The following is a 17,154-nucleotide window of genomic DNA, read 5'->3' as shown; positions in this document are numbered from 1 at the left end:
CCTCATATATATACGATACAAAATATTCGCAGATCATTAATTTAGTAAGTGGAGCGTAGCATACAGTAACCATATTATGAGTTAACACAGTACGCGTAGACCACTTTTACTTTCTAACGTTTTCTTCATTTATTATCTTTTGCAGTGTAACGCATACATGTAAATAATTTATAAAAATGTTTATACACACAAGCCCCAGAGGAACATCATTTGAATAAAGCGCTTTTATCTGTATTTACTAGCCCTGAACGTATGTTAGCATAGTAACTTGCCGTAAAATCTTTTCCCACAGAATTTCTTAGTGATAAAAGAAGTTTTTCGAATCCTAACGATCTTTGAAGGTCTCTTTCATGGGCGATATGTGAATAGTTTTGTTTACGAAACGTAACGAAGTTAGGAATGTTCGCGAAGCATATGGATTCACGAAGCTTCCTTCACGAAGTCAGTGGCAGGGGTGCGTACAGATAGTTATGTACACAACGACATACCACGCTTGTACCTCGCTCGAAAGATTTAGAATGTTTATGTTTGCGTATATAAGGATGGTGAATTCGGAAAGAGCAAAAAGGGTGAAACTGAAGAGCAAGTTAAAAACATTTCTAGCTAATCCTGCGTCCTAAATACAATTCTATACTCAGCCAGACGATTGAAATGGTACCGTGCCAAGGAATAGTCCCGTTGGCTACATTTTTCGGGGTCAGAGAGCAACCATACTAATAACTAATTTCAAGATGAAATAATTGGTAAATTTCAATTCGATATTTTTTGAGAATATAAACTTAAAAATTCATTCATCCATAATAAAAAGAAAAGTAAGGAACGTAAGAATCGTAAAGTACCAGAGCAAAAATCCATTGGAATATGTTAATGTCGTAGTGATCAGCCATCGATCTCGATCCCTCCTTCTTTCGTTAATCATTTCTCTCAAAATCATATATCTGGCAAACGTTTATCTACAGTATAGATTATTCTTTTATCTCTATCAACATGTAGCACTTGGATTAATACAATTTAATAGGAGTCAGTCATGCTTTAACGATTTAAACAAAGATACTAGAAAGTCACGTTCCAAATAAACTCTAGAAATTAGAATATTTTCAGATTTAGCGGGCGGGCCTTAGAACCTTGGGGGTGGACTTGATCTAGTGAAATTTCTGCGTTGTCACATTTATACACATCAGCGATCTAAACGTTCTTAAACGTTCTTAACCGTTCTTAAATGTTGCTTTTTATCGTTAGCAGACATGATTCAGAAATTAGTCTTAAAGACGAAAAAGTCATACTTTTTAACATATTGTGGTTCGACGCAAACTGTCGACAAGCTCCGCTTGGGACATTTTTAATTACAGGCTTGGAAATAAAAAGAAACAAAAACGTGTCTAACTTATTTATACATTTTCATGTAAAACCACTATAGTTCATTATTCCTTCCCGTCATTATTGGAAGGAAATTTAGTTCTTAAATGTATTAAACAAAAATTATGTTATCTAGTGTAGTACTTTTGTAGAAGTACAGTGTTTGTACATAGCACATACCGTGCTATAAGAGGGCTACCTGTATTAATAAGGTATTCAAGGTAAGATCACCGTATTCATATCTAATATATGAATTTTATATTATAAAATTCGTATATAAAAGTATTCTGTACCGAAACCAACAACGGAATACTCAGGAGTTTCGCCGACAAAGTTTATGGTATGATTGACAATGGAGGCCATTTTTGAGGAAGCATCGGTAGAGTTCTTTGCAGCATGTGTTTAAAAATTTTCAAGCCTTTACCCTCAATAACCATTTGACGTACCATAAACGCGGTATTTCCGAAAGGTAATCAGTGACATATGTACATAATGGTTCTTGAACCGTACGCCGACTTGGACGAACACTGCGATCTTCCAGGAAAAACCGAAATCTCCGAGGCACTTCAGATATTGCCCAACCGTCGCCGGGATAAAATGCGCTTAGGACGTATGGAAATGTAGTGGGTGACACCCAAAAAGTTTCTGATTGGGAAAAACGAACATTTAAGCAAATAATGTTTAACTCTGCGAGCGAGAACAAGCTCGTCCTGCACGGGACTCAGTAATAAACATTCAAACATATCACACTACAAAAAACATACAATCATTTTGTAACGTATCATTCCTCTGCGTAAACAGTTTGTTTTCTATTAAATAAAGTTTGAGTTTTGTTGTAGAAAGAAACTTTATCAATCTAGTTTCCTATTAAAATCAATAGTCGATCATAGGAAACGAAAAGCCAATTCGGATGTTCGCTCGACTCCCTAGTTGGTGACCTAAGAATTTTGATCACAAGCAGGGAACGTCGTCAGAAGATCCAGCAGTCGCCTTAGTTTTTGGCTGGGTTAATCGGACGTAAAGTTGATATGTCACCGGCTGTTAAGGGGCAGGTTACACACCGGCTGAGGATCTCAATGAATAACCAGGGAATTTCTACGATACAACTTATCATACAATGATTATACAATCATTACATGCGTACGAGGTTGTTCTTCTGTTAAACGAAACGTATCACTGAGGCAACGGTAATAAATTTTGTTAACGGAGCCGATATCGCGTTTCTCAATCAATTCTATTAAGTTGTTCCCGTTACAACGGAAGGAATTTCCATTCATTTCAAACAATGCCAATTGTCAGCAACCACAATGCACTAAAATTTCCACCTAACATGCAAAGCATAAAAGGATTAAAACCTGTAACCGCAGAAAAAAATGTAGTTTCTCAAATACAAACTGAAAATATTTCAAAAAAGCAACAGCGATAGACGCAGAAATGCCAAGATGGCGTTGGTTGAGTGTAGTCGTGTCGCATTGTGCTCTGTAAGTAAACGTGATATGCGAACAAAGCAAGTGCTCTGTCAGTTTCATACGCGGAAATGGCTGACGAATATTTTGATAAATAAATCTCAGGATTTCCCGGCCTCGAAGGCGAAATACAAACGAAAATTGTTCCGTGCCTATCTGTGCTCGTAGGTGGCGCCGATGCACCAACGGCGTACAACACCTACAACACGGGGTATATATACAGAACAATCGTTTGCGTACTGAAAGAATCCACACGGGTTAAGCAGGTAATGGAGGGAGCATACGAGTGAACCAAAGATGAAAAAGTCGAACGAAAGTGCTCACCGATAGAGACAATCTAAGTGCAGGGCGTGTGCGTGTGCTCTAGGTAGAGCTCGCGTGTGTTTTTCTGTTTCAAGGAACAGCGAAGGACGACGAAAGGAGCTCAGGGATAGAGGAAGAAAAGAAAGCAGGACCCAGCGACCGAAGATCCTCGAGAGCGTCAGCCGCCACGAATCGTATCTGCAAGATGGCGAAGCAAGAGGTAATACCCCTGAAAACTGGAAGGAACCGGGCGATCCGCTCCACAGACGGGATAAGAACCGAGGCCGATGAATCCGATACATCGGTAGGGTCGGCAATGTCATCCACTGCGAACAGGCCATTTTCAGCTGCCGCAAAGAAAAAGGTGGTCGATTATATTTTAAAGCATTAATTGCGTTTCAGTGCTACTGCGTAAGATAGCTGGCGTCTAACCATACCGTTATGTATGTAGGAATTAATAAAGTCCGTTGTATTACATAATACAATCATAAAAGTAACAAGCACTTCTTTTACGTATCTGTTTATAAATCTTGTTTTATGTTTTTTTTTATTATCGACTCCGTTGATGTACTCAACATATCCAATCCTTCCCGAGATGGTAAACTGATTATCTCTATGATCAATATATATTCTTTTTTACTATTTTGTCTCCTTTTAGAATGTTTCCATCTTTCTCACTGTAAAAACTAAGTATACTTTCTGTTACATGTAATTAGGAGCTCCTATAGAGTCCCCACCGCGCGAAAAGGCCCAAGACATCACTGAAGAGGCTTGCCACGAGGAGCCTGCAGTTTATTGGGAAGGAACCCTCCAAGGAGGCCGTGCGCTAAGGCACCGGAAGGAGGCCGGACAATGGATGAAGAAGATGCAACACCAACCCTGAAAATGGATCCCCCTTCGGAAGAATCCCGGGAAATAAGCACGATAAAAATCCTACAGGTTGGAGATGAGACCTTGAAAGAAAACCATCAGAAGCTCGGACGATTGTTGACCCACGAAGGCCCTTGCACCGGCCACCTTAAACAACCACGGTGACCCTGGCAACACCAAAACAAGGTCACAGAGTGCGAGAGGATAGCTTACTCCAGCTCAGCCCCTAAAGAAGAGTGACCAGACCAGCGGATTGCAGCTGAGCCGTGAAACAGAGCGGGGAAAACGCACCGAAATTGGAGCGATTTCAATAAAAAGAACGAGTACCATCAGTCGCTCCCAGGAAGAAACCATTGGCCGAGATCCACCGATCTATGTCCCGAACATTGCCGAAACACACAGCCCACCCCACCATGGAGCCCCCGTGAGGATCGAGAGAGTCGAGGAACCATAGACTCGATCACTTAGCAAGCGAAAGCGTGTCGAAACAGAGTGATTTAGAGGGCACAGATCAAAAGCGATAACGAGCGAGAAAGAAAGAGGGAAAGGGAGAGAGAGGAATAAAAGAAAAGACGAGTCCAGAACTGAAGCAACGAACGAGTGAGTCCTGATCTGCTAAAGCGTTTCCCTTTTTATTCTTTTCTTTCTTATTGCGTACCGTATTTCTTTTTTATAGAATTAATAACGGTAGCCGCGTCCACGTGTACCGGCTACCGGGTTACGCAATCGTTTTGTGCAAAGATCGCGTGGTCGCCCTCCGTCGCCGAGCGTGTGTGTGGTAGATTTTATATCGCTCATCGCGTTGATCCTATCATTACCGCAGTACCGTGGTCCTTCCGGTTAATCTCGCATCGACGCAATTATAAAAGAACGTTTCCCCTTGCCCTCCCTAATACTAGCCGATTTTACCGTTGCGATGTCTCTCGAAGTTTCTGTTGTTCTATTCGCTATTGTGCCATTGCTGTTCCTTTTTTCCGATTTGATTGGCCAGTCCCCACCGTCCCTTTCTTCGCCTATAGATTATAAAACGTTATTATAGTTAGGATTATTGCAATCGTCACGTTTCTTGCTCTAATATTTCGGTTCCTTTTGCATTTTCCACATCAGATTATAAGGGTTATTTCGTGTAACGTACTGGCATTCGAGGCAATTCATTTGTTGCGTTTGTTCTGTTCTTTTCTTCTTTTTTTCTTGTTGTTTTCCTCGTCCTTTTCCGTTATCATTACGTTTGTATTGCGTAGTTAATTATTAAATCATTAGTGTTACATTATCTATCGTGATTTTATTAGTGACTCCCATCCCCTGTGACATCCCTGATAGTTCTTATTGCTAGTAATTGAACCATAAAATTTGACGCCCATGGAATTCTGATGAAAATTTACCTTCAAAATAAAGTGCTCGCTTCGAAACGTAGTAAATCATTATCGAATTCGATACGATGAGATTATCGTGTATTGTTTACACTTCGCGTTGAACGACCTTGCGCTACTTAGTTTTTGTTCCCCAGCGATAATCACTACACACGCTGCCCGCTACAGCAGGTAACAAGTTTCTCTGAAATTCGACCTGTATATTTCAACGTATATTTTTGTTTGATTTGAGCTGCACGAAGATATCGGATTAGCAGAAACCACCCAAGTGTCACGTCCGCGTGGAATTTTCTGTTCATTCACTCTCTGGGGTCGTAAAGCCCAGATACTAACGTGGTAATTCGCATCGTTGTCCGCTAAACTAATTTTAAACAGCTAATTTTCCACTTCTCGATCGGTAGAAGTGTCTTTTTTTTATTTTTTTTTTTTTTTTTAATGTTCGTTAGTAATCTCTTGTAAGGCACGATGATTCTTGCAAGAGCTCGGGTTTTCCTAGTCCTTTGTTGTTTGGATATTTTTATTATATTAACGAGTCGATGTAAGAATTTTAAGGAGCTCGTTTGTTGCTCCCTCCATCGTGCAGGGGGTGGACGCTGTTGGCCTTTGCCGAAGCGATGCAGATTACCAATCAGTGTGTCCCTTCCAGTATCGTTCACACCCTCTTTTGCGCCCGAAACGCACGTTCATTACAAGAGGGTGGGAAGATACCTGACATCCTTCGGAATTTTCGTAAGGTCAATCGTCAATGCATGGACAATTATGTACCCGTGACAAAAATGGCCCGTACATGTGCCCGCTCGACTGACCCTAAAGACAATACCTTATTTATGACATGCTTTGACTATTGAGTACGTCACAGGTACGAAATTTAATTTAAATGGTCAATGTCCGCGAGTGTTAACTATTGAAGCTAAAAACGTCTAATCTCAAAAATAACCAGTTTGTCACGAACGCGTCATAAATTCAGTTTTCGTAGACCCCACGTTTATTGTTACTTCATGTCGGTCGGAACATTAAGCGGATTACGTGATACCATTAATACAATCGAGCCTATTATTTCAACTATATTGATTAATTTATTGTTCGATTTGATTTAATTGATTTATCTGTCTGAATCAACTCAAATGCTTAGGTTCAATGGAATTGATTCGATTAAATTTTTTGTGTGACCTGACTTGTCTACGTTTATCTTTCGCATTTTATTTTCTGCTTTTCTTTTTATTGCTATTTGTTTTATGTATTGTGGAATTACAGTGTGCGTAGACTATCTCAATTAAACGTCGTCACTGTCACCGATACTTTTCCGTTGTTTCGAGTTGACGACTTGCTTCATTCAGCGAAAGAAATCCGAAAGATTACAATCCTGGATCTCTGATCGGAATATTGGCAAATCCCGGCATATCAACAAGACAGCATCAAGATCGTTTTTATCGGCTCGATGTACTTGTACGTATTCAAAAGGATGCCTTTTGAGTTAAAAAACGCTCCGACCTCCTTCCAACAAATGATGGACCGATCCAAAAGTGGCCTTGAAGATAGAGAGGTAGTGGTATATATAGATGGCACACTCGCCCTCTGCAAAATTTTTCAGTTTTCTGAAAAAACTAGGAAAATAAGATCTAGGAAGTTGGGGCAGTCATCATCGATTTCCCGAATCAATCCGAACCCGACATATAGGAAATTCACCTAAAAAAGGGACCGAGAGTCCGAGCAAGCACAGCTAGTGATTTTTGTTCACAAAAGGAACTCTATATTGAAGAAATATTATGACGAGTCTCTAGCAGAACATTACGACGCAAAGAAGAACGTTACAGCGAAAAGTCAACTAAACGAAGAGGTACCGAGTGTTCGAGCAAGCACAGCTAGTGATTTTTGTTCACAGAAGGAACTCTATATTGACATAATATTATGTCGATTCTCTAGCAGATGATTTTCTGTAATGGGTTTCTGGACTGTTTTACTTCGGTCTCAGAGTCCAAGCAACCACAGCTAATGGTTTTTGTTCACAAAAGGAAAATTATATTGAAAAAATATCATAATATTTCTATAACAGAACATTTCGGCGCAAATCGTACATATCGCTAACTATCCGAATGATCTGAGAATCTGAAACCAGTTGTTACCAACTAGTGTTAGTTACCAACACTAATAATGTAGCAGCGCTCCGAAGTAATTGCTGTCGATTTGTTCGGACCCCTTCTGCCTATGGCCAACGAAATGCACCGAGTTCTATCAGAAATAAACGAAAGAAATCCTAAATGACAGCATTTTCGCGTTTTCAGTTCAATTCTGTTCAGATCAATCAGTTAATTGAGTTCGAGTCAGTTGTCAGTAGACAGTCCGTTACATTAACGTTATTTTATTATTATCATTGTTTAAATCACGACTATTATTCGTTATCGTCGCGATTTGTTATCATGACTGACCATATGGAATACAAACGGAAAAGGTTATCTGACTTCGTTAATCGTAAAGTAAAGGAAGAGAAGGAAGCGAAGCAAAAAATTTGTTGGAAAAAATATCTACATTAACAAATTTCTTTAAAAAGGGCGAAACACTTTTTATGGAAATTATATAGAATAAGCAAAACGAAAAAAGAAAAGAAGAAAATCAATAATAGTATGATAATAATGTCCAACTGTCGTGTCGTGAAAATTTTTCTAAGTACAAGGATTAGGGCCTTAAAATGTTGTTTTAGAATTTGTAACGATTCGCGCCTTTAATGCCTTAACTCAATAACTAATGACGTGCCACAAACCCAATGCGCCTATAATTAATATGCCGCTCGGCCGCGTGGTCTCAAGCCTAACGGATCTTTCCTGGGTCCTACCCCTATTACCGGGTAGCTACCACCTCCATACCAAAGGCGAAGTAGCAAGCTGATTGGTTCGTAGCTGCCTCAGGTTTTGATATATAAGTTTGTGAAAATTTAAAATAGCAACAATCAAAAAATCAGGGAAGAGAATATTCAGATGAAGATGAAACTAGTAATATGTTGAGTGTTAATTATGATGATCCTGCATTATGGAGATGAGGCAAAAATAAAATTATAGATACAATATATTGAAGAACATATTTAAGGTAGATTTAGATATTCAAAAACCGGATTTTAGTGTATTTAAATTTCGGAGCGTCAAATTTCCGCCCTGTGTAAAGGAAACACACAAAGTAACATCGTTTCGGGGAGCTATTAACATGAATTAACCAGCTGTTTAGTACTAACGTTGACGGATAGCGTCGCGACTCGCTACGTAAATCCGAGATTTACAAGTTACTCCGCGTAGTAGTTTGTGAGATTAGGGTATAAATTTGTCCGAATGTGATGAGTACATACGAATACCAGGTATTCATGAAATAAGTGAAGAAAAAAACAGTGTGACGAAAATACGTCGAAAGAAGTTAAATTTGATGTCTAAAACGAAGTCCGCATTAAATACATATTATGCTATTATTGATAAACTTCTAGTAGAAGTACAATAGAGAAAGGGTGCCTATGATGACATTTACTCAAAATTTTGATTCCTGGTCAATTCGAAAAATTTAAATAGAGACACAATTAGAAAGGATGCTGCAAAGTTGTGCGAAACATGTATAGACAATTTAAAAAATAATTTTATTGAAGGATGCCTTTATTTTGAAGCGACGTGCTTCGGTTTTGCTATAGAGATGGAAGAGGAAAGAAGGAAGGAAAAGAGAGGGGAAGAACATTTCGTCCTGGGCCTGCTAATGGACTCATCAGTAAGGCTACCTAGCAGGCCCTGCCTTAGACGCTGGGATATTAGGACAGGTCAGAATTGATATATATCGGAATGGATAGGTCATCGGGTACTTTCAGGAAACTGTAGGCGGTGCTGTCCCTCTAGTGGCGAGTGTCGGGAGGCCGCCACAATCTTAAACACGTATATTTGTTAGAAAATAAAGGAACTATAACTACTGCAGAACTTTGTTTAAGGACTGAAGGGCACTATCAACTAAGTGTTTATTCTGCGTGTTCGGAATGTTCAGGACAGATGTTCATCCATTTTACCATCTTGATACATCCTCAAACAAAAGGTTTTGCCAAGCACCAACTTGCAATTTCCACTTCCAGCAGTCCAACCACCTCCGATAACTCAAACCAAATCCATATGTGGCGGCTACGATTCCGAGTATTTTCTACTCGTAAATTTTCTAAAGAGATAACAATGCGTTTCCACGACACAGCGCAGGTCTAGTCACCGCGGGTTAGCACTTGACGACCAGGCCCGCGCGCTTCGTAAACCCGATACCCGTCTGGTTTGTGTCCATCATCTGGGCCAAGCAATTGTTTCCTTTAAAATTTCGTCGCGACTGAGCGTTGCCCAGTCGCGTACGGCAGATCCTTCAACTTGGTTTATTTATGACCAATTTCCGTCCGTTGCGTTTCGTGGAAACGTTCACTCTCCCCGTCCGTGCATCCATCCTTTGCATTCTTGGTTTTCCTATCCTCTTCTATACGCGTTTTTAAGGGACGACATTTTCGTCCTCGCGACAGTTTGGTTAGAACAACTCAAGCACACAGTTCAGTTAGAACAAGTCTAGCAGACAGTTCGGTTAGGACGATTCGGTTAGGATAGTTCGGCTAGAACACCTGATTCGTCTAGAACAGTCCGTTTAGAACAACCTCCATATTCGTCAAGAATTGTGAGGTCGATTAGAGTTTTATTAGAGTCGCGTAGTGACGTGAAAGGAATCGTGGCCATAGCACCGCTCCCGATATTAAAAACTTGTTATTCTACTGTTGTTGATTGTTATATATTAAATTGAGAGCAAAAAGGTCAAATGTTATTCCTTACTCCCGGTACATTGCCCTCAGACCTATTAGACGGTTATATTTTTACTTTCGAATCTTCTGTATCCCTGTTTCATTGCTTAAGTCAAGCCCCTCACCAGGGGGCTGATTCTTGAAATTACCGGTGATAAAGAAGAAAAGAAGGTGAACGCTCTCGCCAAACAGTTGGGAACATCATTGGCCGACGGAGATGTTAAAGTCTCGAGACCATGCAACGAGACGATAACAGCTGGCTAGGTAGCAGAAGCAATCGTCACACTAGGCGATTCAGAACCGGATCGAGGAGGAAGTTATATCACAGACTAGTCGTTACACGATTAACTACAATTTAAATATAATTTGCATGTGTTAGTTCATTACGCTACAGAGAAAAGAAAAGATATCTTGCAAAAGGAAACTGAACTTACAGTCACAAAATCTAATTTAAAGTAATGTAAAAAATGTTGAAAAGTCACCTCTTTAAAGTGCTTTCACTTACAAAATTAAAGAATTATCAATTTTTAATTAGAAAATTGCTGATAATTGCATAGAGAATAATTGCATACAAACTTTATAAGAAGTTGTATTGTAGAAGACAGCTTTCTTTTAAAAAATTTATTTTCAGGCGAATACAAAGCAATTTTGTAATCGATATGCAGTTCAGAAAAAATTCAATGTAATAGTAGCAACTTTTTTTGTAAATATCATTCCCCATACTGTTAGAAGCTAATATAGTAAAAAAGACGTTTACATGCGAACGCTTATAATTAGCTATTTTTGAGGACTGCCAATTATTATATTATTTACCTTTTGCAGGACTAGTTTTTCATAATTAATGGCGCTAGGGCTGAGGTCTTACAGGTTGCTTTAAAATTTGTAAAGTTTTGCACTTTTAATGCCTTAACTCAATAGTTGTTGATATATCATAAACGTAAAGCCACTTAGGTATCATACACTTGGTCGCTTAACCCTTAGACATTTTCCCCCGATAGGTTCTTCCGTGGTTCTAACTCCACGACAGGGTAGCGACCACCATTATCCTAAATATCAAGCAACAAGCTGATTGGTCCGCTGCTGCTTCGCTACTTTGTATATAAATGTAGGAATTTAGAAATGAGATCAGTGTCGATTAGCAGACAATTAATTATACGTATATATGAAGGAACAACAAACAGAGTTCACTTATTCGAGGATTCTTTATACTTTGACACTCAACTAAACTTTAATCTCTTGTGCTCTAACCGAGCTACCTGTGAGGTGACACAAGTAATACAACATATCTCGAAAATTAAAACCAAACAATTACATGTATGGGAAAAAGTTGTTCAAAATGTGGTAGTCTATAATATATTAAAAAATTATCAAAATTTAACAAGGTGTTTTCTAAATAATTACAAGAGATTGTTGAACAAATGCTGAGATAAAAATATATAAGTCCTTAAAAAGGTCAAGGTCACTTTAATATCTAACAGCATTAAAAAAACTTGTATCTACGCTAATAATTTTCGTTACTTCCTAAAAAATCTAGTGATATAGGATTACTGCTAAAAACATGAATTACTGTTGCTTACTTTTGTCATTGATTCTCTATCTTTTAATGCTGCAATAAAAGCTTGTTTAAATCTAGATTCGCCATTAAAACTTAACTTTTCACTTATGTTACTCAAAATGTTATTTAGATAGTTTTTTTCACCTCGCTTGAATTTGAATAACTTGAAGCCAATTTATTATTATAAACCTAATTACTTTATTTTACACTTAACATTTGTTCAAGTTTCCAATAAAGTTAAGATTTATTCAACATCTTCGTACATCGAACTGTTGTAAAAATATATTTATTTTAATTGAAATGGCATAAAAATAAGTGACTTGACTAACATGAACACCAACTTACAATTAAGCTACTTGAATTCAAATGATAGAACACGGAGAAACTTATTTAATCCATGAATTTGTACATGAGCTACACAAAAAATATTTCAATTCTCAGATTTTTTTATTATTTTGTTGATAATATTATTATCATAAACAATTAATTGTAAATGCTCTACAGGTAAGAGTCATAAAAGTCATCCATGAAAAGTACGTTTCCATTATTTTAAAAGATAAACACCTTCTCGAAAATGTAAATAGAAAGCTGGTTAAGAAAGAGCAGCATAAGAAAAATTAAATTACTTACCAATCATAAGAAGTGCCACAGCAATGTGATCGCGACCCGAAGCCCTAAGTGCTCCTAAAAGAGCACCAGCACCCGCGCATACTAAACCCACTACGCCGACACCTAATATGGACCAACGTACAGGAGGAGAACCGAGACCGCAACACTGTTTAGGAACTGCATCTCTGCAAAATAAGAACCATCCATTACACGATAGTCTAAAATTTGGTAGTCAAAATTAAAAACATTTCTATATTAGTTATTTTAAATGAAATGTTACGTCCGTAACATGTATCAATTCAACATGGAAAATCTGTTATAGGCTCATCAGGTTATTGTCTACCCTACACCAGGACGGTACCCCCCGGTCTACCCTACATCAGGCTTGCTTCCCCATACGGATACACGCTGAATAGGTTATCCAACTACCTGCCAGTTTGTCCCAGGGCAGTGGAACGGGCGATGGAAAAATCTAGATGTGCCGCGGCGCCTTTCCCGCGATTGAGTCCTTCAGCTACCCCAAGGGACGAAGTCCCTACACCGTCGGGACGCCTACAGCGAACCTCGGGGAGGCGAACTCACTACATGCACGCGTGTATGCTCACTCCGACCTTTTTTGAATTTAGGCACATCAGGTATAGGTTAGAGTTTCAACCATGGTGAATAATACTTAATGTTCTCAGAAACTCTAATCTGACTCATAACAGCAATAAATTAGCTTATATGGCCATCGACCGTCATATACTTTCTACGACTATTTTATTATCGGTTTAAGCAATTTACAGCTTTCAATCTTATTTTTGTTCTGCGTGTCTTAAAAGGTCAAGGTGCTTCAAAAAGCTATTGCATGTTACGATCGAGGGTTAAGACACGCGGAATTTCCGTGCGCATCACCCAAGTGTGCATTTGGCATCTGCGAATGACCGTTGGGTGGAGGCGGCCATTTTTAGCATTTCTTAAAATATTTTATATTACCAATAAGTTTTCACGACCGCTTCTGTCACCAAGATTCGTGACATTGTGATAAACGAATCCGTTTGTTCTAACCAAATAAGACACTCCCGTCAGAATACGCTTAATGTTTAATAGAAATTACACAAAAATTCAGAATCTGACCAACTTTCCAAATACACACATCATAAACTAAAAACATATTTCAAAACATATTAGTTCGTATTTGCACGCATAGTAACATATTCTATTAAAGTTTATATAAAACAACTAAACAGCGTTCTATCATTGCACTAATTCAAATATTCAAGCGACATTTAGTTACCGCTTCAAGCGCATAAGATATTAACAATATTTCGCATGCGCGCTCAACATAAAAATTTAGTTTTGATGATAAAGCTTATTAAATTAATATCATATTTGGAAAAACAATTATTTTGTACGATACAAAAGAAGACATCAACCGTTTTAGCATAAATGAACTTACCAAAACAACGAGAAATAGAAATAAAAAACATACGAATATTGTGTTTATTATGAATATTATGTTTATGTTATATTAATTTGTTCAAACATAGGTCAAAACCCCTTTACCAGAATCATCATTGCCAACTTGGCAACAGGTGAAACTTTGAAATGTAACTCCTTGTAAACATGGTTTACATTGGCACTCCTTAAAACTCTGGAGTCAAATATCGTTTCATATCTTAAAATATTAATAAACACTATCTGAAAACGTCACTTATAATGTCTTAAAAATTTATGTAATAAATTCAGTGCGAAGTAACAATATTATAAGTAAAGAAGAGTAAATGAAAGTAAACGTATAAAATCAAAGACATAAGTGAGGAACACTTATTGCATTTTCATGAATATTACCAAAATTGCTATTAAGATCGTTCTTGTGATACATTAAAATATAATTATTAAAATTTATGGAAAATCGCTTAAAGAAAGAAATTTTATTTTTGTGTTTAAACTTTGTGTATGTTTAAGATTAAAGTGCGAAAGAAGTACCTAACCTTCTAAGATATTGTTTGTAAGCTGGCGATGAGTCTCAACGATTCTGACATGTCCTAAACACTGAAGACAACGCATTGTACTGATCGCAGTCTTCTCACGCGTATCTGTCGCTAAGCTAGCCAGGACATCAACTTGTGTTAATATCACGCCTTGCCACAATTACTATAAAGATATGTAAATTAAGAGCAATAGTGCAATAGAAAAAATAAAAAATATGTAATGTCGTGTATCAAATGCTACCAAATCTAAATTAGACATTAATAAAAATAATTAATAATAAATAGTCAATAAACAAATATTAGTATTGTTATTATATTTATCTATGTTGTCACTTTTGTTCTTTCTGGTACATCTGAATTACGTACATACATACATGTATATTCTAAACAGTTATATACGTAGTGAAATAAATGAATCAATGTTCTTTAAAAATTAATTTTGATTCAAGTTTGATTCCTTAAGTCCTTATGGTGGCTAGATATTTTTGAGATCAACCGTACACGTACTGAAGTTAAACTGGTACACTTTATAGATAATGGCCATTCACGATAGTTATTCGCGAATCGTAATAGTTTACTTCACCTAAAAGGTTTTAAAGGTAACGGATGAACAAAAGTTCTGAAGCGCAATATATAGACGAACCATTATCATTGCACACTTCAATTAAACGATCACACCTAATTAATTAATAAATGTAACAAGCTATAAGCAAGAAGAATACTGAAATCTAAGATATATAATTAGTAAAGACCGTAATTCTTGCGTAGCACCAAAGAGAAAGAGTATGTAAATTGCAAACAGTTATGATCGACATAGCTAAAATATAAAAGCAACTCCTGCTGATACTTTCTTACACGAAGGAAGCTAGGAACGAAAGAGGCATATATTTCCCCAAGCAACGGTCGGGAGTAACGTACTGAAGCCCGTGATTGAATGTCGTTACACGAAATCTAACGATAATGCCTAAAGCATGAAGGTGGCTTCACCAATCTTTCTTAAAGGTAAATTCTTAAGTTAGTAACGCGATCGATATGTCCATTCGTAAATTAACACTTAATTACCGATAGAAAACATCACTTACCAAATGCATTGTCATTTGTAATTCGATCTAGGGTTAGAAAACTATTTTCATGTTATTTGCAGTATTACCAATTCAACACAAAGTGAATGCAATTAAAAATGTCATAAATAGTATTTGCAATACAGATAATATTTTTTGCCTATGATAATAGTAAAATTGTTATGCGAATGTTACGTGGCGATGCATCGTAACTTCACGAAATTTGAAGTACATACTATATAGTATAGGTTAGCATTCCTATTACACCAATATTATATTGCTAATTATCCTTGATGCAGAAACAAATATTTATTTTTCAAATAAATAAATAAATAAATAAATAAGATTTGTTGCATTTTAAGTAGTTAAGGGAGAGTAAGAAAGTAAGAGTAAGAATGAGAGAGAGAGAAAGGGAGAAGTCAAGTTTCATAAACATAATAATTATAAAATGTTATTTAAGATTTAATTTTATTGTCTTGTTGCCTGAAGTGTATACACTTCAATAGGAACTTAGAAAATATATACTCCATACAAAAAAAATACAGTCTACTAAAAATCGTATTAATATCATGTCATTTATTTGTGAAATAAAGAAACCGCCGCCGCTGTGACACAACACAGTTTTTGGTTAGCTCTTCGAGCCGCATCTATCGTAATACGGTATGCATTGTGCAAACGGTGTTCCATTTTGGAAATCATCTACTTTGAGCGACTAAAACATCTGATCTAGTGCAGAGCAAACCTAGGACAAGCTGCAGAGCCACGACGTTCCTGACGGGATCCTAACAGTCAGAGACCGTCAGTGATAGCGACATAGGACTATCATCACAAAGCTGCCACACAACGCCCTACGGATGCAACAGCCAAGTGGGTCAGTGGAATTAGCGTAGGACGATCGTCAAGGTGCTTCATTCATTCCTTAACCAAGGAAATCTCGAAGACACTCGCACTCAAGAGAGTGACAACATTGATAGCAGCATTCAGCAGACCGCAGCAAGTCTTCATAAGGATAAGAGTTATGAACCTTTCCTTCTCTTTGAGCATACGTTCGGTTATCAATTAAAATGGCGTTTGAATCTATAGACGTAAAATCATTGAAATCTCTCTCGTCTCCTTAACCATTTAAAAATACCGGAATTGACCGTATCTTCTGTAGAGACTCAACAAAGCAAGTTAGAACAATTATACAGTTCCTTTTCGGAAATTGAAGTAGCTATTTAATTAAGGGACGAGGAATCAGATCACACTGTAGAGAGAGAATGAGAACAATTTGAGGAACAATACTATTTAGCTGTGGAACAATTGAACGAGCACTTAAGAACATTATGCGAGTCGAAAAGACTAGCTTCTTCACTATCATATTACTGCAATCACCAAGCACTACAAATAAACAAACTTCGTATGTAGTTCATTACATCGAAAAATTTAAATAAAACTATTCGATGGAGATTTAATTGGGTGGCATAGCTTTCACGACACATTCAAATCATTGGTACATGATAATAAAGAGATGATCGGTGTATACAAATTTCATTTATTGAAAAATGCACTCCGAGGGGAAGTGACAGCAATAATCGCTTCATTAAATGCAAATGAGAGCAATTATTTTTGAGCTAGGGAGTTATTGCAAAAACGTTACAACAAACCACGGAAAATAATAAATGCTTGGTTAGAGTGCCAAGGATGATTTTTTGTATGGATTGATTATTTAGATTGGGATGATAGATTGGGTAAATTAATATTGGAATAGTTTCGTCGTGTTTGATTACAGACTTAATTTAATACTGCTATTGTACAATTTTTACAGG

The 17,154-nt window shown here is 37.3% G+C and overlaps 1 protein-coding gene across 1 annotated transcript in view; it reads right to left on the bottom strand.

The window, feature by feature from the left end:
• LOC143432259 (uncharacterized) overlaps positions 1-17,154 on the bottom strand; it is a 132,325-nt gene that overhangs the window by 35,380 nt on the left and 79,791 nt on the right. Inside the window, exon 3 of the mRNA XM_076909035.1 lies at positions 12,334-12,497. Within this exon, the coding sequence (XP_076765150.1) occupies positions 12,334-12,497 (164 nt within the window). The remainder of the gene's footprint in view (positions 1-12,333; positions 12,498-17,154) is intronic.

Source organism: Xylocopa sonorina, unplaced genomic scaffold, assembly GCF_050948175.1.
Source record: "Xylocopa sonorina isolate GNS202 unplaced genomic scaffold, iyXylSono1_principal scaffold0076, whole genome shotgun sequence".
Taxonomy (NCBI): Eukaryota; Metazoa; Arthropoda; class Insecta; order Hymenoptera; family Apidae; genus Xylocopa; species Xylocopa sonorina.
This window is presented reverse-complemented; position numbering and strand designations above follow the sequence as displayed.